This window comes from Myxine glutinosa, chromosome 1 (assembly GCF_964187855.1).
Source record: "Myxine glutinosa chromosome 1, kmMyxGlut1.1, whole genome shotgun sequence".
Taxonomy (NCBI): domain Eukaryota; kingdom Metazoa; phylum Chordata; class Myxini; order Myxiniformes; family Myxinidae; genus Myxine; species Myxine glutinosa.
In genome coordinates, this window is record NC_136261.1 from 3741279 (window position 1) to 3764119 (window position 22841).

The 22841-nt window shown below is 44.7% G+C and overlaps 2 protein-coding genes across 3 annotated transcripts in view; both read left to right on the forward strand.

Moving 5' to 3' along the window:
• TFPT (TCF3 fusion partner) overlaps positions 1-7050 on the forward strand; it is a 63928-nt gene extending 56878 nt beyond the window's left edge. Inside the window, exon 5 of the mRNA XM_078776484.1 lies at positions 5631-7050. Within this exon, the coding sequence (XP_078632610.1) occupies positions 5631-5819 (189 nt within the window). The 3' untranslated portion in view covers positions 5820-7050. The remainder of the gene's footprint in view (positions 1-5630) is intronic.
• Positions 7051-15186: 8136 nt separating this feature from the next.
• Positions 15187-22841, forward strand: part of BLTP3B (bridge-like lipid transfer protein family member 3B) — a 115636-nt gene continuing 107981 nt past the window's right edge. For both annotated transcript variants that reach the window (XR_013623221.1, XM_068106286.2), the window contains exons 1-2: positions 15187-15527; positions 18785-18947. Coding sequence is in view for 1 of the 2 variants with exons in the window: in XM_068106286.2 (XP_067962387.2) it covers positions 15484-15527; positions 18785-18947 (207 nt within the window). In the remaining variant the exon portion in view is untranslated. The remainder of the gene's footprint in view (positions 15528-18784; positions 18948-22841) is intronic.

The following is a 22841-nucleotide window of genomic DNA, read 5'->3' on the forward strand; positions in this document are numbered from 1 at the left end:
CCCCAATCGCTCACTCTGAGCCCTCATGTCTCCCCGAATTTCTGCAAGGTTTCGCTCACCCTCGGCCCTCTGAGCATTTATTAAATTTACTATGGTCTGGAGATCTATCGGGGCCGTCCCACCGGCGGGGAAAGTTCCAACGCTATCCTCCTTATCCCCCATTTCCGGCTCACTCCCGACGCTGACGGAGGCCTCGCTGCGCACCTCCATTTCGTCGACCTCCGACATCCGCCTTTCGGAAGGTTGTTTCCCGCGCGCGTATTTATTTTAATACCAAAAACACAATTTAAATTTGACGAAGACGCGATATCGCGCTCCGTATGCCCAATTGATTATTAAATTTCTCCGCCTCGCCTATACAAATTTTGCGTTCGAACGTCGGACGCAATGTACGCCCGACCGTGTCGATGTCTCGCCGCGGACAAAAAAAATTTGTCCGACGGGTTCAAATCCCACTCCTGACACCACTTGTCGCGTGACTACCCTTGGTGAACACCGTAGGGTAACACGGATGACCGATTGCGAGACTTTACACTCCCGAGGCGAAAACTCAATGGCGGATTCAAGCTCAACACAAAGTTAAACGCGCGGGAGGCCAGACGCAACGAGCTCCACAGCCTTATCTATTAAAATGAAACACCCAGGAAACTGCGTTCAAATATGTACAGAAAATAATATAAGGATTTATTATTGAAAAGTAATAACAGTGAAAAAAAACACGCGCCGGTAATACTAATAACTAAATCGGGACGTCCCCACACGACTGATATCAAACACAAAACGAGGGAGATTAATTACGAAAAGAACACGTCACGTCGTTCAAAATGTACGCGGATTCGGGCTTATCTGGTCTTTCGTCGTCTTTGTGGCTGCCGTCCAACACCGCTCCTTTCGGCCCGATCGCACACCTCGCTCCAAGTTCCACGGCCCTCTGCGTCCGCCTCCAAGCGCCACCAGGCCTCGTCGGTCCAACGGCCCACACACACCACGAGCTCCTTTGCTCCAACGGTCCACCGCAGGGCTGCACGAAGCAACCAAAACCAAGTGCCAACTGCCAACTGCAACGAGCTGTGGTCACGAATGTTCAACGAACCGTGTCCTGTGCCAACTCCGACGAACTGTGCAACGAACCGTGTCCTGTGCCAACTGCCACGAACTCTGGTACGGAACTGTAACAACGAACTCTGCGACTCAACTCTCTCAACTCTGGACTCCACTCGAACTCCGAAATGGCGTCCGACCGTCGCCTATATTGGTGGCCGATGACGTCACATTGGCGCGCTCCTCAGCCAATCATAGCCTCCCAACTCGCCCAGGTCACGCCCTCTGCGGCATGCGACTCCTGACATCTCCCGTCCGTGACCCCGCGGTCCTGGTGTAACACGTGCCAGCGAGGTTGGTAGGCCTTTGAGGTGCGCAGGCGAGGTTTGTAGGCCTTCGAGGTGTAAACGGTGGCGGTGTATTGTGGCGGTGTTCTTGGCCTGGTGGTGCCCATTTATTACGAAGTCGATGTCAGGGAAAGGGAATTATTTAATGTTGCACTAAGGACCTAACTAATGTTTATGTGGTTTGCAGTGCCATAAAGGACAAAGGTTTGATTACTAGGTGATACTCACAGGGGCGTTACCTTTAATCCCTCACTATTTAACACTCGAATCTCCAGGTAGATCCACACTCATACATCTTACCCCGACAACCGCCTGAACATCAATAACTTATTACATGTAGAGTCCCTGTCACGACAGCCGAATACCTACCTATTCAGATCTACCTAGCTCTAGATGTTGCATTACCAAATTCATAACAGTATGATTAACCATTGTCGGTTTTGAGTGGGGTATGATTAACCATTGTCGGTTTTGAGTGGGGTATGATTAACCATTGTCGGTTTTGAGTGGGGTATGATTAACCATTGTCGGTTTTGAGTGGGGTATGATTAACCATTGTCGGTTTTGTGTGGGGTATGATTAACCATTGTCGGTTTTGTGTGGGGTATGATTAACCATTGTCGGTTTTGAGTGGGGTATGATTAACCATTGTCGGTTTTGTGTGGGGTATGATTAACCATTGTCGGTTTTGAGTGGGGTATGATTAACCATTGTCGGTTTTGAGTGGGGTATGATTAACCATTGTCGGTTTTGAGTGGGGTGTGATTAACCATTGTCGGTTTTGTGTGGGGTATGATTAACCATTGTCGGTTTTGAGTGGGGTGTGATTAACCATTGTCGGTTTTGAGTGGGGTATGATTAACCATTGTCGGTTTTGAGTGGGGTATGATTAACCATTGTCGGTTTTGAGTGGGGTATGATTAACCATTGTCGGTTTTGAGTGGGGTGTGATTAACCATTGTCGGTTTTGTGTGGGGTATGATTAACCATTGTCGGTTTTGAGTGGGGTGTGATTAACCATTGTCGGTTTTGAGTGGGGTATGATTAACCATTGTCGGTTTTGAGTGGGGTATGATTAACCATTGTCGGTTTTGTGTGGGGTGTGATTAACCATTGTCGGTTTTGAGTGGGGTGTGATTAACCATTGTCGGTTTTGTGTGGGGTGTGATTAACCATTGTCGGTTTTGAGTGGGGTGTGATTAACCGTTGTCGGTTTTGTGTGGGGTGTGATTAACCGTTGTCGGTTTTGTGTGGGGTGTGATTAACCGTTGTCGGTTTTGAGTGGGGTGTGATTAACCATTGTCGGTTTTGTGTGGGGTGTGATTAACCATTGTCGGTTTTGAGTGGGGTGTGATTAACCGTTGTCGGTTTTGTGTGGGGTGTGATTAACCGTTGTCGGTTTTGTGTGGGGTATGATTAACCATTGTTGGTTTTGTGTGGGGTGTGATTAACCGTTGTCGGTTTTGTGTGGGGTATGATTAACCATTGTTGGTTTTGTGTGGGGTATGATTAACCATTGTTGGTTTTGTGTGGGGTGTGATTAACCGTTGTCGGTTTTGAGTGGGGTGTGATTAACCATTGTCGGTTTTGTGTGGGGTGTGATTAACCATTGTTGGTTTTGTGTGGGGTGTGATTAACCATTGTTGGTTTTGTGTGGGGTATGATTAACCATTGTCGGTTTTGTGTGGGGTATGATTAACCATTGTCGGTTTTGAGTGGGGTATGATTAACCATTGTCGGTTTTGTGTGGGGTATGATTAACCGTTGTCAGTTTTGTGTGGGGTATGATTAACCATTGTCGGTTTTGAGTGGGGTGTGATTAACCATTGTCGGTTTTGAGTGGGGTATGATTAACCATTGTCGGTTTTGAGTGGGGTGTGATTAACCATTGTCGGTTTTGTGTGGGGTATGATTAACCATTGTCGGTTTTGAGTGGGGTGTGATTAACCATTGTCGGTTTTGTGTGGGGTATGATTAACCATTGACGGTTTTGAGTGGGGTGTGATTAACCATTGTCGGTTTTGAGTGGGGTATGATTAACCATTGTCGGTTTTGAGTGGGGTGTGATTAACCATTGTCGGTTTTGTGTGGGGTATGATTAACCATTGTCGGTTTTGTGTGGGGTGTGATTAACCATTGTCGGTTTTGTGTGGGGTATGATTAACCATTGTCGGTTTTGTGTGGGGTGTGATTAACCGTTGTCGGTTTTGTGTGGGGTATGATTAACCATTGTCGGTTTTGTGTGGGGTGTGATTAACCATTGTCGGTTTTGTGTGGGGTATGATTAACCATTGTCGGTTTTGTGTGGGGTGTGATTAACCATTGTCGGTTTTGAGTGGGGTATGATTAACCGTTGTCGGTTTTGAGTGGGGTATGATTAACCATTGTCGGTTTTGTGTGGGGTGTGATTATCCGTTGTCGGTTTTGTGTGAGGTATGATTATCCGTTGTCGGTTTTGTGTGGGGTATGATTAACCATTGTCGGTTTTGAGTGGGGTATGATTAACCATTGTCGGTTTTGTGTGGGATATGATTAACCATTGTCGGTTTTGAGTGGGGTGTGATTAACCATTGTCGGTTTTGTGTGGGGTATGATTAACCATTGTCGGTTTTGTGTGGGGTATGATTAACCGTTGTCGGTTTTGTGTGGGGTGTGATTAACCATTGTCGGTTTTGTGTGGGGTGTGATTAACTGATTAACCGTTGTCAGTTTTGTGTGGGGTGTGATTAACCGTTGTCGGTTTTGTGTGGGGTATGATTAACCATTGTCGGTTTTGTGTGGGGTGTGATTAACCATTGTCGGTTTTGTGTGGGGTATGATTAACCGTTGTCGGTTTTGAGTGGGGTATGATTAACCATTGTCGGTTTTGTGTGGGGTGTGATTATCCGTTGTCGGTTTTGTGTGAGGTATGATTATCCGTTGTCGGTTTTGTGTGGGGTATGATTAACCATTGTCGGTTTTGTGTGCGGTATGATTAACCATTGTCGGTTTTGTGTGGGATATGATTAACCATTGTCGGTTTTGAGTGGGGTGTGATTAACCATTGTCGGTTTTGTGTGGGGTATGATTAACCATTGTCGGTTTTGTGTGGGGTATGATTAACCGTTGTCGGTTTTGTGTGGGGTGTGATTAACCATTGTCGGTTTTGTGTGGGGTGTGATTAACTGATTAACCGTTGTCAGTTTTGTGTGGGGTGTGATTAACCATTGTCGGTTTTGTGTGGGGTATGATTAACCATTGTCGGTTTTGTGTGGGGTATGATTAACCATTGTCGGTTTTGTGTGGGGTATGATTAACCATTGTCGGTTTTGTGTGGGGTATGATTAACCATTGTCGGTTTTGTGTGGGGTATGATTAACCGTTGTCGGTTTTGTGTGGGGTGTGATTAACCATTGTCGGTTTTGTGTGGGGTGTGATTATCCGTTGTCGGTTTTGTGTGAGGTACACTTAACGACAAAATACAGCGCAATAATTGAACATTTTAATTCCTATTTTAACAATTGTAAATACAGTGATCCAGTCCACATGTTGTTTGACTTTGTTTGTACTCCAAGATGGCGGATTGCAAATGTGGTGACATCACATGCAACCTCTCCATTCTATACTCTTGCAAAGAGAAAAACTGCACCTTTGTGTTTATTCACGTAATCTGAGCTTTACTTTGGAAAGTGTTTCTTGTTCGCCTGCTAAGTCTCATCCGCACCACGTTTGGAACCATTCTCACTGGCGGCGCCATCCCTCCAAACTCACCTCGTCACAAACTGTGCCACAATGGCTTACACCATGGCTTGTGCACAGTCCGATGGAGGAGCGGACAGAAGAGCGAGTGTGACCGCTCAGCACTGATCAATGGGTTACACCCCTGGGCACGGAAGTACGAATGTTCCCATATGAACCCTTGGTGCATGATAAGTGGAACCCAGGTTCAAATCCCATTTGGATATATCTTGAAGTTCACTGAGGTCTTGTGGTTTTTTTTTTTTGTATGATTTATGTACAAGCTTCTCTGCTTGACTGAGGTTGTGTGAAAGGCTGTAGGGTGAAATGTGCTCTTTACCTAACAGGATCATGCAGGTAAATACAAAACCTGTCCTGAGGGAAGGAATAATAATTTTCATTTGCGAAAAAAAGAAAAAAACGTTTCATTCTGAATGGAAAACGAGTTTAAACCAAATGATTGGAAAAGAAATTGTGAAAAATATTGTTGTTATCATCATGGCTAACACCATATCTTCACACCAGGAGGAAAACTCACCATCGTCAGCCACTCCTGTTGTGGTGTTTACGGAAGAGCTGAAAGAAATTCCGGCGGCCATGGATCATGCATTGGGGCCTACGCAGGATTCTTTGCAGGAGCCTCCTGTGTTCACAACTTCCGACAGAAAGAACAAGCGAAAAGAGAATGTTCGAAGTCGTCCTTCCGACTTCTGAGACAGAGTCGTCCTTTGTCGTCGTTATGAGGCGAGAACTGTTTGTGGTGACCACTTGAGTCGGACCTATTTTGATGACATGCCAGTGGTCAGACAACGATGTGAGAACTCTTTGTGGTGACCACTTAACATACGCACCGTGATCACGTGCCATCGGCCAGATGAGATGAGAACTCTTTGTGGTGACCGCTCAACATACGCACCGTGATCACGTGCCATCGGCCAGATGAGATGAGAACTCTTTGTGGTGACCGCTCAACATACGCACCGTGATCACGTGCCATCGGCCAGATGAGATGAGAACTCTTTGTGGTGACCACTCAACATACGCACCGTGATCACGTGCCATCGGCCAGATGAGATGAGAACTCTTTGTGGTGACCGCTCAACATACGCACCGTGATCACGTGCCATCGGCCAGATGAGATGAGAACTTTGTGGTGACCGCTCAACATACGCACCGTGATCACGTGCCATCGGCCAGATGAGATGAGAACTCTTTGTGGTGACCACTCAACATACGCACCGTGATCACGTTCCATCGGCCAAACGAGATGAGAACTCTTTGTGGTGACCACTCAACATACGCACCGTGATCACGTGCCATCGGCCAGATGAGATGAGAACTCTTTGTGGTGACCACTCAACATACGCACCGTGATCACGTGCCATCGGCCAGATGAGATGAGAACTCTTTGTGGTGGCCGCTCAAATTGGACCTTTTGTGATCAAGTGCTATCAGCTAGACAAATTGAGAACTTGATGGTGGCCGCTCAAATCAACCTTCTCATGATCACGTGCCGTCATCCAGACAAAACCAATATAACAATTGCCATTTTGTTGTGCTTTGTTGTTGCAGACTTGTACAAACAGATTTCACTTTGTTTACCTCGCAAGTAATCGATCACACAGGTGTGAAAATGCTTCTTCTTCATGGAACGTCACTCGACCAGGACGATGTTGGGTCGTTTGTGGTGAATGTTAAATGAAAAATAAATTGTTGAACGTTGAACTGAAGACGTTAAAATGTAACATTCATGCATTCCTGTTATTCTCATGTGACGTGTAAAACAATTTGTGGCGCTCTACATTTGTATAGTGTTCCAGAGGGACAGTCTAACACGATCATGTACAATTGTACATACAATAATGGCAAAAACTGAATGAATATATTGGTAGATTAATGTTAACATTGGGTAAGATCTGTTCAAATAAAGTCTTGTGCCGTTCAATCTTGTGACGTGTGGTGGACTTATTTCATAACTAATAACTGTGACTAAACCATCACTCTCGTATGGTTATCACATCGAAATATTATCTATAGTTGGAGACAATTTCCAAACACTAAACTAGAATTTACTACCTTGGATAGCAACAACAAGTGAAAAATCCGATCTGGGCCCGCCATGCATGAATCGTTTTGGGAACTCGGAGAGCAAATATGGCGGACAACGCCATGGATGAATCGTTTTGGGAACTCGGAGAGCAAATATGGCGGACAGCGCCATGGATGAATCGTTTTGGGAACTCGGAGAGCAAATATGGCGGACAAACGCCATGGATGAATCGTTTTGGGAACTCGGAGAGCAAATATGGCGGACAGCACCATGGATGAATCGTTTTGGGAACTCGGAGAGCAAATATGGCGGACAGCGCCATGGATGAATCGTTTTGGGAACTCGGAGAGCAAATATGGTGGACAACGCCATGCATGAATCGTTTTGGGAACTCGGAGAGCAAATATGGCGGACAACGCCATGCATGAATCGTTTTGGGAACTCGGAGAACAAATATGGTGGACAACACCATGGATGAATCGTTTTGGGAACACGGAGAGAAAATATGGCGGACAACGCCATGGATGAATCGTTTTGGGAACACGGAGAGCAAATATGGCGGACAACCCCATGGATGAATCGTTCTGGGAACTCGGAGAGCAAATATAGCGGACAACGCCATGGATGAATCGTTTTGGGAACTCGGAGAGCAAATATGGTGGACAGCGCCATGGATGAATCGTTTTGGGAACACGGAGAGCAAATATGGCGGACAGCGCCATGGATGAATCGTTTTGGGAACACGGAGAGCAAATATGGCGGACAACGCCATGGATGAATCGTTTTGGGAACACGGAGAGCAAATATGGCGGACAATGCCATGCATGAATCGTTTTGGGAACACGGAGAGCAAATATGGCGGACAGCGCCATGGATGAATCGTTTTGGGAACACGGAGAGCAAATATGGTGGACAACGCCATGGATGAATCGTTTTGGGAACACGGAGAGCAAATATGGTGGACAACACCATGGATGAATCGTTTTGGGAACACGGAGAGAAAATATGGCGGACAACGCCATGGATGAATCGTTTTGGGAACACGGAGAGCAAATATGGTGGACAGCGCCATGGATGAATCGTTTTGGGAACACGGAGAGCAAATATGGCGGACAACGCCATGGATGAATCGTTTTGGGAACACGGAGAGCAAATATGGTGGACAACGCCATGGATGAATCATTTTGGGAACACGGAGAGCAAATATGGTGGACAACACCATGGATGAATCGTTTTGGGAACACGGAGAGAAAATATGGTGGACAACACCATGGATGAATCGTTTTGGGAACACGGAGAGAAAATATGGCGGACAACGCCATGGATGAATCGTTTTGGGAACACGGAGAGCAAATATGGTGGACAGCGCCATGGATGAATCGTTTTGGGAACACGGAGAGCAAATATGGCGGACAACACCATGGATGAATCGTTTTGGGAACACGGAGAGCAAATATGGCGGACAACCCCATGGATGAATCGTTCTGGGAACTCGGAGAGCAAATATGGCGGACAACGCCATGGATGAATCGTTTTGGGAACTCGGAGAGTAAATATGGTGGACAGCGCCATGGATGAATCGTTTTGGGAACACGGAGAGCAAATATGGCGGACAGCGCCATGGATGAATCGTTTTGGGAACACGGAGAGCAAATATGGCGGACAACGCCATGGATGAATCGTTTTGGGAACACGGAGAGCAAATATGGCGGACAATGCCATGCATGAATCGTTTTGGGAACACGGAGAGCAAATATGGCGGACAGCGCCATGGATGAATCGTTTTGGGAACACGGAGAGCAAATATGGTGGACAACGCCATGGATGAATCGTTTTGGGAACACAGAGAGCAAATATGGTGGACAACACCATGGATGAATCGTTTTGGGAACACGGAGAGAAAATATGGCGGACAACGCCATGGATGAATCGTTTTGGGAACACGGAGAGCAAATATGGTGGACAACACCATGGATGAATCGTTTTGGGAACACGGAGAGAAAATATGGCGGACAACGCCATGGATAAATCGTTTTGGGAACACGGAGAGCAAATATGGCGGACAACGCCATGGATGAATTGTTTTGGGAACTCGGAGAGCAAATATGGCGGACAACGCCATGGATGAATCGTTTTGGGAACTCGGAGAGCAAATATGGCAGACAACGCCATGGATGAATCGTTTTGAGAACTCGAAGAGCAAATATGGCGGACAACGCCATGCATGAATCGTTTTGGGAACTCAGAGAGCAAATATGGCGGACAACACCATGGATGAATCGTTTTGGGAACTCGGAGAGCACATATGGCGGACAGTGCCATGGATGAATCGTTTTGGGAACTCGGAGAGCAAATATGGCGGACAGCGCCATGGATGAATCATTTTGGGAACTCGGAGAGCAAATATGGTGGACAACGCCATGCATGAATCGTTTTGGGAACTCGGAGAGCAAATATGGCAGACAACGCCATGGATGAATCGTTTTGAGAACTCGGAGAGCAAATATGGTGGACAACACCATGGATGAATCGTTTTGGGAACACGGAGAGAAAATATGGTGGACAACGCCATGGATGAATCGTTTTGGGAACACGGAGAGCAAATATGGTGGACAACGCCATGGATGAATCGTTTTGGGAACACGGAGAGCAAATATGGTGGACAACACCATGGATGAATCGTTTTGGGAACACGGAGAGAAAATATGGCGGACAACGCCATGGATGAATCGTTTTGGGAACACGGAGAGCAAATATGGTGGACAGCGCCATGGATGAATCGTTTTGGGAACACGGAGAGCAAATATGGCGGACAACGCCATGGATGAATCGTTTTGGGAACACGGAGAGCAAATATGGTGGACAACGCCATGGATGAATCATTTTGGGAACACGGAGAGCAAATATGGTGGACAACACCATGGATGAATCGTTTTGGGAACACGGAGAGAAAATATGGTGGACAACACCATGGATGAATCGTTTTGGGAACACGGAGAGAAAATATGGTGGACAACACCATGGATGAATCGTTTTGGGAACACGGAGAGAAAATATGGCGGACAACGCCATGGATGAATCGTTTTGGGAACACGGAGAGCAAATATGGTGGACAGCGCCATGGATGAATCGTTTTGGGAACACGGAGAGCAAATATGGCGGACAACACCATGGATGAATCGTTTTGGGAACACGGAGAGCAAATATGGCGGACAACCCCATGGATGAATCGTTCTGGGAACTCGGAGAGCAAATATGGCGGACAACGCCATGGATGAATCGTTTTGGGAACTCGGAGAGCAAATATGGCAGACAACGCCATGGATGAATCGTTTTGGGAACTCGGAGAGCAAATATGGCAGACAACGCCATGGATGAATCGTTTTGAGAACTCGGAGAGCAAATATGGTGGACAACACCATGGATGAATCGTTTTGGGAACACGGAGAGAAAATATGGTGGACAACGCCATGGATGAATCGTTTTGGGAACACGGAGAGCAAATATGGTGGACAACACCATGGATGAATCGTTTTGGGAACACGGAGAGAAAATATGGCGGACAACGCCATGGATAAATCGTTTTGGGAACACGGAGAGCAAATATGGCGGACAACCCCATGGATGAATTGTTTTGGGAACTCGGAGAGCAAATATGGCGGACAACGCCATGGATGAATCGTTTTGGGAACACGGAGAGCAAATATGGTGGACAACACCATGGATGAATCGTTTTGGGAACACGGAGAGAAAATATGGCGGACAACGCCATGGATAAATCGTTTTGGGAACACGGAGAGCAAATATGGCGGACAACGCCATGGATGAATCGTTTTGGGAACTCGGAGAGCAAATATGGCGGACAACGCCATGGATGAATCGTTTTGGGAACTCGGAGAGCAAATATGGCAGACAACGCCATGGATGAATCGTTTTGAGAACTCGGAGAGCAAATATGGCGGACAACGCCATGCATGAATCGTTTTGGGAACTCAGAGAGCAAATATGGCGGACAACACCATGGATGAATCGTTTTGGGAACTCGGAGAGCACATATGGCGGACAGCGCCATGGATGAATCGTTTTGGGAACTCGGAGAGCAAATATGGTGGACAACGCCATGCATGAATCGTTTTGGGAACTCGGAGAGCAAATATGGTGGACAACGCCATGCATGAATCGTTTTGGGAACTCGGAGAGCAAATATGGTGGACAACACCATGGATGAATCGTTTTGGGAACACGGAGAGAAAATATGGTGGACAAAGCCATGGATGAATCGTTTTGGGAACACGGAGAGCAAATATGGTGGACAACAACACCATGGATGAATCGTTTTGGGAACACGGAGAGAAAATATGGCGGACAACGCCATGGATAAATCGTTTTGGGAACACGGAGAGCAAATATGGCGGACAACCCCATGGATGAATTGTTTTGGGAACTCGGAGAGCAAATATGGCGGACAACGCCATGGATGAATCGTTTTGGGAACTCGGAGAGCAAATATGGCGGACAACGCCATGGATGAATCGTTTTGAGAACTCGGAGAGCAAATATGGCGGACAACGCCATGCATGAATCGTTTTGGGAACTCAGAGAGCAAATATGGCGGACAACACCATGGATGAATCGTTTTGAGAACTCGGAGAGCAAATATGGCGGACAACGCCATGCATGAATCGTTTTGGGAACTCAGAGAGCAAATATGGCGGACAACACCATGGATGAATCGTTTTGGGAACTCGGAGAGCACATATGGCAGACAGCCCCATGGATGAATCGTTTTGGGAACTCGGAGAGCAAATATGGCGGACAGCGCCATGGATGAATCGTTTTGGGAACACGGAGAGCAAATATGGTGGACAGCGCCATGGATGAATCGTTTTGGGAACTCGGAGAGCAAATATGGCGAACAACACCATGGATGAATCGTTTTGGGAACTCGGAGAGTAAATATGGCGAACAACACCATGGATGAATCGTTTTGGAAACTCGGAGAGCAAATATGGCGAACAACACCATGGATGAATCGTTTTGGGAACTCGGAGAGTAAATATGGCGGACAACGCCATGGATGAATCGTTTTGGGAACTCGGAGAGCAAATATGGCGAACAACACCATGGATGAATCGTTTTGGGAACTCGGAGAGTAAATATGGCGGACAACGCCATGGATGAATCGTTTTGGGAACTCGGAGAGCAAATATGGCAGACAGCGCCATGGATGAATCGTTCTGGGAACTCGGAGAGCAAATATGACGGACAACGCCATGGATGAATCGTTTTGGAAACTCGGAGAGTAAATATGGCGGACAACGCCATGGATGAATCGTTTTGGGAACTCGGAGAGTAAATATGGCGGACAACGCCATGGATGAATCATTTTGGAAACTCGGAGAGTAAATATGGCGGACAACACCATGGATGAATCGTTTTGGGAACTCGGAGAGTAAATATGGCGGACAACGCCATGGATGAATCGTTTTGGAAACTCGGAGAGTAAATATGGCGGACAACGCCATGGATGAATCATTTTGGGAACTCTGACAGCAAATATAGTGGACAGCGCCATGGATGATTCGTTTTGGGAGCTCTGAGAGCAAATATGGCGGACAACGCCATGGATGAATCATTTTGGGAACTCTGACAGCAAATATAGTGGACAGCGCCATGGATGATTCGTTTTGGGAGCTCTGAGAGCAAATATGGCGAACAACACCATGGATGAATCGTTTTGGGAACTCGGAGAGTAAATATGGCGAACAACACCATGGATGAATCGTTTTGGAAACTCGGAGAGCAAATATGGCGAACAACACCATGGATGAATCGTTTTGGGAACTCGGAGAGTAAATATAGCGGACAGCGCCATGGATGAATCGTTTTGGGAACTCGGAGAGCAAATATGGCGAACAACACCATGCATGAATCGTTTTGGAAACTCGGAGAGTAAATATGGCGAACAACACCATGGATGAATCGTTTTGGAAACTCGGAGAGCAAATATGGCGGACAACGCCATGGATGAATCGTTTTGGGAACTCGGAGAGCAAATATGGCGGACAACGCCATGGATGAATCGTTTTGGGAACTCGGAGAGCAAATATGGCGGACAACGCCATGGATGAATCGTTTTGGGAACTTGGAGAGTAAATATGGCGAACAACACCATGGATGAATCGTTTTGGAAACTCGGAGAGCAAATATGGCGAACAACACCATGGATGAATCGTTTTGGGAACTCGGAGAGTAAATATAGCGGACAACGCCATGGATGAATCGTTTTGGGAACTCGGAGAGCAAATATGGCGGACAACGCCATGGATGAATCGTTTTGGAAACTCGGAGAGCAAATATGGCGGACAGCGCCATGGATGAATCGTTTTGGGAACTCGGAGAGCAAATATGGCGGACAGCGCCATGGATGAATCGTTTTGGGAACTCGGAGAGCAAATATGGCGGACAACGCCATGGATGAATCGTTTTGGAAACTCGGAGAGCAAATATGGCGGACAGCGCCATGGATGAATCGTTTTGGAAACTCGGAGAGCAAATATGGCGAACAACACCATGGATGAATCGTTTTGGGAACTCGGAGAGTAAATATAGCGGACAACACCATGGATGAATCGTTTTGGGAACTCGGAGAGCAAATATGGCGGACAACGCCATGGATGAATCGTTTTGGAAACTCGGAGAGCAAATATGGCGGACAGCGCCATGGATGAATCGTTTTGGGAACTCGGAGAGCAAATATGGCGGACAACTAGCTTGAAACTAGAACGACACTCAGTAGAGCGCATACTCACGCCGTGGGTGGGCGCTGCTGAGCCCAACTTCCAAGGGTTAAAAAATCCTTCAAAAAACTCCTGGATCAGGAATAATATCCTGAGCTTCACCAAAAACGAATCAATTCTTCCTTATCCCAAGGGCAATCATCCCACCAACTTGCATCCAAATCCGTTCAGAACTTTTCCAGATGTCTTGTTCACACACACACACACACACACACACACACACACACACACACACACACACACGGACGCACACACACACGGACGCACACACACACGGACACGAGTGAATGCATTACTCCCTGGTGGGAGTAAAAATGAGCTTCCCCTCCTGTCCAGTTAGTTTTGAGAACGGTGGTTATGGAATACAGATCAGTATTGGATCAGTAGTATACAGATCAGTATTGGATCAGTCGTATACAGATCAGTATTGGATCAGTAGTATACAGATCAGTTACTATATAAACCAATCCACGAACCAGTCCGCATCTGGGAGCCGAGTGAATGCGGCGGTAGTTTAATGAGGCGATTTGTTTTTTGGTTTGTCCTCGTCTGGGAGCCGACTGCCGAGTGAGTGATGCGGTGATAACGGCGGTAGTTTTAGTGTGCGGTTTTGTTTTTGGTTTATCCTTGTTTGGGGGCCGAGTGAGTGTGGCGGTGACAAACGCGGTAGTTTCATGAGGCGATTAATTTTTTGATTTATCCTCGTTTTGGAGCCGAGTGAGTGTGGCGGTGACAAAGGCGGTAGTTTCATGAGGCGATTTGTTTTTGGTTTATCCTCGTTTTGGAGCCGAGTGAGTGTGGCGGTGACAAACGCGGTAGTTTCATGAGGCGATTAATTTTTTGATTTATCCTCGTTTTGGAGCCGAGTGAGTGTGGCGGTGACAAAGGCGGTAGTTTCATGAGGCGATTTGTTTTTGGTTTATCCTCGTTTGGGAGTCGAGTGAGTGTGGCGGTGACAAAGGCGGTAGTTTCCTGAGGCGATTTGTTTTTTGGTTTATCCTCGTTTGGGAGTCGAGTGAGTGTGGCGGTGACAAAGGCGGTAGTTTCATGAGGCGATTTGTTTTTTGGTTTATCCTCGTTTGGGAGTCGAGTGAGTGTGGCGGTGACAAAGGCGGTAGTTTCATCATACCATTTAGACGACTCGGAGTTGTCCAATTAGAATCTTTATTAATATAAAAGATTTAATAATTTGGTTAAATCTCACGATAATCATAATGGTTGCAAATTATTTGTATCAACAACTGCAAAGTATTAACAGCTTCGTGCCGACCGGGATCCTTCCGGTGCTCAGGTTCGTTTCTGGGATCGTCTGGTGAGTTGGCGTCCGACAGACGAGTGTCCATGCTCGAGCGGCCATCCTGAGGAGAGGGTCGGGTCCCGTTTATCCGGCGGACGAACTCGGGAATGGGCAGAGCTGTACTTACCTGCATTGCTGTAAGATAAGGCCATGGCATGACATGAGGGTCCCGCTGTACGGCGACTCTCGGGAACTCGCACCATACGGTCTGAACAGCACCCGAAACTGAGAATGGCGGGCTTGATTAAAAAACAGATTCTCAAACACCTGTCCAGGTGAGTGGCTCTAATTTTTATCCAATTGCATTGTCGATCACAAGTATTAAGTAAGTAGAATAACCAGAAAGAAACAAGAAGTGGAGGAAGCGAGAGACAGTGAGTGTGAGAGTAAGAGAGAGAGAGAGAGTAAGAGAGAGAAAGAGAGAGAGAGTAAGAGAGAGAGAGTAAGAGAGAGAGAGAGAGTAAGAGAGAGAGAGTTACAGAGAGAGAGAGTAACAGAGAGAGAGAGAGTAAGAGAGAGAGAGAGAGTAAGAGAGAGTAAGAGAGGGAGAGTAAGAGAGAGAGAGAGAGAGAGAGTAAGAGAGAGAGAGAGGGTAAGAGAGAAAGAGTAAGAGAGGGAGAGTAAGAGAGGGAGAGTAAGAGAGAGAGAGTAAGAGAGAGAGAGAGAGAGAGTAAGAGAGTAAGAGAGAGTAAGAGAGAGAGAGAGTAAGAGAGAGAAAGAGAGAGAGAGTAAGAGAGAGAGAGTTACAGAGAGAGAGAGAGTTACAGAGAGAGAGAGAGAGTTACAGAGAGAGAGAGAGTTACAGAGAGAGAGAGAGTTACAGAGAGAGAGAGAGTTACAGAGAGAGAGAGAGTTACAGAGAGAGAGAGAGTTACAGAGAGAGAGAGTAAGAGAGAGAGAGTAAGAGAGAGAGAGAGAGTAAGAGAGTGAGAGTAAGAGAGAGAGAGAGGGTAAGAGAGTGAGAGAGAGTAAGAGAGGGAGAGTAAGAGAGAGAGAGAGAGTAAGAGAGAGAGAGAGGGTAAGAGAGAAAGAGTAAGAGAGGGAGAGGGAGAGTAAGAGAGGGAGAGTAAGAGAGGGAGAGTAAGAGAGGGAGAGTAAGAGAGGGAGAGAGAGTAAGAGAGAGTAAGAGAGAGTAAGAGAGAGAGAGTAAGAGAGAGAGAGTTGCAGAGAGAGAGAGAGTTACAGAGAGAGAGAGTTACAGAGAGAGAGAAAGAGTAAGAGAGAGAGAGAGTAAGAGAGAGAGAGTAAGAGAGTAAGAGAGTAAGAGAGAGAGAGAGAGTAAGAGAGAGAGAGAAAGAGTAAGAGAGAGAGAGAGTAAGAGAGAGAGAGTAAGAGAGAGAGAGAGTAAGAGAGAGAGAGAGTAAGAGAGAGAGAGTAAGAGAGTAAGAGAGTAAGAGAGAGAGAGAGAGTAAGAGAGAGAGAGAAAGAGTAAGAGAGAGAGAGAGTAAGAGAGAGAGAGTAAGAGAGAGAGAGAGTAAGAGAGAGAGAGAGTAAGAGAGAGAGAGAGTTACAGAGAGAGAGAGAGTAAGAGAGAGAGAGAGTTACAGAGAGAGAGAGAGAGTAAGAGAGAGAGAGAGTAAGAGAGAGAGAGAGTATGAGAGAGTATGTGAGAGAGAGTGAGAGGAAGTGAGAGTAAGAGAGAGTAAGAGAGAGAGTGAGAGTAAGAGAGAGAGAGAGTAAGAGAGAAAGAGTAAGAGAGGGAGAGTAAGAGAGAGAGAGAGTAAGAGAGAGAGAGAGAGAGAGAGTAAGAGAGGGAGAGTAAGAGAGAGAGAGAGTAAGAGAGAGAGAGAGAGAGAGAGAGAGAGAGTAAGAGAGAGAGAGGGAGAGAGTAAGAGAGGGAGATACATAGGTGGGAGAGATAGGGAGGAGGAGGAGGTGAGTGTGAGGATGAAGAGGTGAAGAGGGGAGAAGAATAGGTAGAAGATGTGAAAGGGGATGGATGGGGGAGAGGAGGAGGGAATAGGTAGAAGAGGTGGTAGGAGATGAGAAAGAGGTGTAGGTGGTGGGAGATGAGAAAGAGGTGTAGATGGTGGGAGATGAGAAAGAGGTGTAGGTGGTGGGAGAGGAGAAAGAGGTGTAGGTGGTGGGAGAGGAGAAAGAGGTGTAGGTGGTGGGAGAGGAGAAAGAGGTGTAGGTGGTGGGAGAGGAGAAAGAGGTGTAGGTGGTGGGAGAGGAGAAAGAGGTGTAGGTGGTGGGAGAGGAGAAAGAGGTGTAGGTGGTGGGAGAGGAGAAAGAGGTGTAGGTGGTGGGAGAGGAGAAAGAGGTGTAGGTGGTGGGAGGAGAAAGAGGTGTAGGTGGTGGGAGCGGAGAAAGAGCTGTAGGTGGTGGGAGAGAAGAAAGAGGTGTAGGTGGTGGGAGAGAAGAAAGAGGTGTAGGTGGTGGGAGAGAAGAAAGAGGTGTCGGTGGTGGGAGAGGAGAAAGAGGTGTAGGTGGTGGGAGAGGAGAAAGAGGTGTAGGTGGTGGGAGAGGAGAAAGAGGTGTAGGTGGTGGGAGAGGAGAAAGAGGTGTAGGTGGTGGGAGAGGAGAAAGAGGTGTAGGTGGTGGGAGAGGAGAAAAAGGTGTAGGTGGTGGAAGAGGAGAAACAGGTGTCGGTGGTGGCAGAGGAGAAACAGGTGTAGGTGGGGAGCGTAAGGTCGACGAGATGGAGGGGGAGAGGAAAAGGTGGAGGGAAGTGTGTGGAGGAAGAGGTGGAGGGCCGGGGTGAACGATACAGGACAGATGGAAAGGAAGGATGAGATGGAGGGAGGAGGAGATGGAAGAGGAAGTTGTCGAGTGAGGAGGGAAGAGGCAGAGGGTCATCAAGGATGGGTAAGGGGGGTGATCAAAGTAGGATGCCAAAAGTGGGCCGTCTAAGGGGGTGGAGAAGGGGACGGATTGTCGAGGGATGAGGTGGATGAGGAAGTGGATCATTGTGGGAGGAGGATGATGAAAGAGGTCATCGAGGAGGGAGGAGAGGAAAGGAGGGAGGTGAAGGGGGAAGAAGGAGGAAGAGGGGAATCCATGGAGTAGGGGGGATGAGCTCGAAGTGGAAAGGGGTGATGGGGTGAGGAGGAGGAGGGAGGAGGTCGTTGATGGGGGAAAGGGGTTGTCGAGGGAGGAGCAGGAAGAGTGAGGGGAAGAAGGGGAGGAGGAGGAGGATGGAGAAGGGAGGAGTGGAGGAGTGGAGGAATGGGGGTCATAAAAGGAGGAAGAAGAGGAAGGGGTGGGGAAGACAGAAAAAGGAGGTGAGGAGTAGGATGAAGGTTGAGGACAATGGGGGTTGATGCGCTTGGACAGCATGGGGGAAGGGTTGAGGTGCCCGGAGTTGCAACAATGGTGGTCAGTGGGGCCAGGAGTTGCAGAGGTGCAGGAACGATGGGATCGGGGCGGTAGGGAGGGGAGCACTGAAGGGCAGCCAGGAATGCGTTTCGAGGTGGATAGAGTAGATGTAGATGGGGTAAAGGTGTAGTCCTCATAGAGTTCGCTCCACTTTGCATCGTTCTGGCCCATCTTTGGTGAAATGGATTGACGTGTATTCAACGTGTTTACCTAGGTTCACCAAGAACCTCTCTCCAGACAAGATCAATGTGAGCACGCTACGTGGAGAGGGACAGCTCACCCACCTGGAGCTCGATGAGACGGTTCTGCAGGACATGCTGGACCTTCCCACCTGGCTTGCCATTACCCGCGTGTTCTGCAACCGTGCGGCCGTGCGGGTAACAGCACTTCCAGTTTGAATGGAAATTCAGTTTTGTATTCAATTTTATCTGTTCGATGCCACGAGCTGGTTCTTCTCTCCGATTTGATCCATTGCTCCTGCTGGTCTTTGAATTTATCCAAGTCTTCCTTTTGATTTCTACTGATATTTGAATTGCTCTACATCTTCCTTTTGATTTCTACTGATATTTGAATTGCTCTACATCTTCCTTTTGATTCTTACTGATATTTGAATTGCTCTACATCTTCCTTTTGATTCCTACTGATATTTGAATTGCTCTACATCTTCCTTTTGATTTCTACTGATATTTGAATTGCTCTACATCTTCCTTTTGATTTCTACTGATATTTGAATTGCTCTACATCTTCCTTTTGATTCCTACTGATATTTGAATTGCTCTACATCTTCCTTTTGATTCTTACTGATATTTGAATTGCTCTACATCTTCCTTTTGATTTCTACTGATATTTGAATTGCTCTACATCTTCCTTTTGATTTCTACTGATATTTGAATTGCTCTACATCTTCCTTTTGATTCCTACTGATATTTGAATTGCTCTACATCTTCCTTTTGATTTCTACTGATATTTGAATTGCTCTACATCTTCCTTTTGATTTCTACTGATATTTGAATTGCTCTACATCTTCCTTTTGATTCTTACTGATATTTGAATTGCTCTACATCTTCCTTTTGATTCTTACTGATATTTGAATTGCTCTACATCTTCCTTTTGATTCTTACTGATATTTGAATTGCTCTACATCTTCCTTTTGATTCCTACTGATATTTGAATTGCTCTACATCTTCCTTTTGATTTCTACTGATATTTGAATTGCTCTACATCTTCCTTTTGATTTCTACTGATATTTGAATTGCTCTACATCTTCCTTTTGATTCTTACTGATATTTGAATTGCTCTACATCTTCCTTTTGATTTCTACTGATATTTGAATTGCTCTACATCTTCCTTTTGATTTCTACTGATATTTGAATTGCTCTACATCTTCCTTTTGATTCCTACTGATATTTGAATTGCTCTACATCTTCCTTTTGATTCCTACTGATATTTGAATTGCTCCACATCTTCCTTTTGATTGCTACTGATATTTGAATTGCTCTACATCTTCCTTTTGATTCTTACTGATATTTGAATTGCTCTACATCTTCCTTTTGATTCTTACTGATATTTGAATTGCTCTACATCTTCCTTTTGATTTCTGCTGATATTTGAATTGCTCTACATCTTCCTTTTGATTTCTACTGATATTTGAATTGCTCTACATCTTCCTTTTGATTTCTACTGATATTTGAATTGCTCTACATCTTCCTTTTGATTCTTACTGATATTTGAATTGCTCTACATCTTCCTTTTGATTCTTACTGATATTTGAATTGCTCTACATCTTCCTTTTGATTTCTGCTGATATTTGAATTGCTCTACATCTTCCTTTTGATTCTTACTGATATTTGAATTGCTCCACATCTTCCTTTTGATTGCTACTGATATTTGAATTGCTCTACATCTTCCTTTTGATTTCTCCTGATCTTTGAATTGGTCTAAGTCTTCCTTTTGATTTCTACTTATATTTGAATTACTCTGTCTTCCTTTTGATTTCTGCTGATCTATGAATAGGTCTAAATCTTCCTTTTGATTTCTGCTGATCTTTGAATTTCTCGAAGTCTTCCTTTTGATTTCTGCTGACATTTGAATTGTGCTACATCTTCCTTTTGATTTCTACTGATAGAAGAATTACTCTACGTCTTCCTTTTGATTTCTACTGATAGAAGAATTACTCTACGTCTTCCTTTTGATTTCTACTGATATTTGAATTGCTCTTAGTCTTCCTTTTGATTTCTACTGATAGTAGAATTACTCTACGTCTTCCTTTTGATTTCTACTGATCTTTTAATTGGTCTAAGTCTTCCTTTTGATTCCTACTGATACTTGAATTGCTCTAAGTCTTCCTTTTGATTTCTACTGATATTTGAATTGCTCTGCATCTTCCTTTTGATTTCTACTGATATTTGAATTGCTCTACATCTTCCTTTTGATTTCTACTGATATTTGAATTGCTCTACATCTTCCTTTTGATTTCTACTGATATTTGAATTGCTCTACATCTTCCTTTTGATTTCTACTGATATTTGAATTGCTCTACATCTTCCTTTTGATTCTTACTGATATTTGAATTGCTCTACATCTTCCTTTTGATTTCTACTGATATTTGAATTGCTCTCCATCTTCCTTTTGATTTCTACTGATATTTTAATTGCTCTACATCTTCCTTTTGATTTCTATTGATATTTTAATTGCTCTACATCTTCCTTTTGATTTCTCCTGATCTTTGAATTGGTCTAAGTCTTCCTTTTGATTCCTACTGATACTTGAATTGCTCTAAGTCTTCCTTTTGATTTCTGCTGATCTATGAATAGGTCTAAGTCTACCTTTTGATTTCTGCTGATCTTTGAATTTCTCGAAGTCTTCCTTTTGATTTCTGCTGACATTTGAATTGTGCTACATCTTCCTTTTGATTTCTACTGATAGAAGAATTACTCTACGTCTTCCTTTTGATTTCTACTGATATTTGAATTGCTCTTAGTCTTCCTTTTGATTTCTACTGATAGTAGAATTACTCTACGTCTTCCTTTTGATTTATACTGATCTTTTAATTGGTCTAAGTCTTCCTTTTGATTCCTACTGATACTTGAATTGCTCTAAGTCTTCCTTTTGATTTCTACTGATATTTTAATTGCTCTACATCTTCCTTTTGATTTCTACTGATATTTGAATTGCTCTTAGTCTTCCTATTGATTTCTACTGATAGAAGAATTACTCTACATCTTCCTTTTGATTTCTACTGATCTTTTAATTGCTCTACATCTTCCTTTTGATTTCTACTGATCTTTTAATTGCTGTAAGTCTTCCTTTTGATTTCTACTGATCTTTTAATTGGTCTAAGTCTTCCTTTTGATTTCTCCAGATATTTTAATTGCTCTAAGTCTTCCTTTTGATTTCTACTGATCTTTTAATTGCTGTAAGTCTTCCTTTTGATTTCTACTGATCTTTTAATTTGTCTGTCTTCCTTTTGATTTCCACTGATATTTGAATGGCTCTAAGTCTTCCTTTTCATTTCTACAGATATTTTAATTGCTCTAAGTCTTCCTTTTGATTTCTACTGATATTTGAATGGCTCTAAGTCTTACTTTTGATTTCTGCTGATCTTTTAATTGGTCCAAGTCTTCCTTTTGATTTCTACTGATCTATGAATAGGTCTCTAAGTCTTCCTTTTGATTTCTACTGATCTATGAATAGGTCTAAGTCTTCCTTTTGATTTTTACTGATCTATGAATAGGTCTAAGTCTTCCTTTTGATTTTTACTGATATTTGAATTGCTCTACATCTTCCTTTTGATTTCTGCTGATCTTTGAATTTCTCGAAGTCTTCCTTTTGATTTCTGCTGATATTTGAATTGCTTTGTCTTCCTTTTGATTTCTACTGATATTAGAATTACTCTACGTCTTCCTTTTGATTTCTACTGATCTTTTAATTGGTCTAAGTCTTCCTTTTGATTTCTGCTGATCTTTTAATTTCTCTGTCTTCCTTTTGATTTCTACTGATCTATGAATAGGTCCAAGTCTTCCTTTTGATTCCTACTGACACTTGAATTGCTCTACATCTTCCTTTTGATTTCTACTGACAGAATTACTCTACATCTTCCTTTTGATTTCTACTGATCTTTTAATTGCTCTAAGTCTTCCTTTTGATTTCTACTGATAGTAGAATTACTCTACATCTTCCTTTTGATTTCTACTGATATTTTAATTGCTCTAAGTCTTCCTTTTGATTTCTACTGATATTTTAATTACTCTAAGTCTTCCTTTTGATTTCTA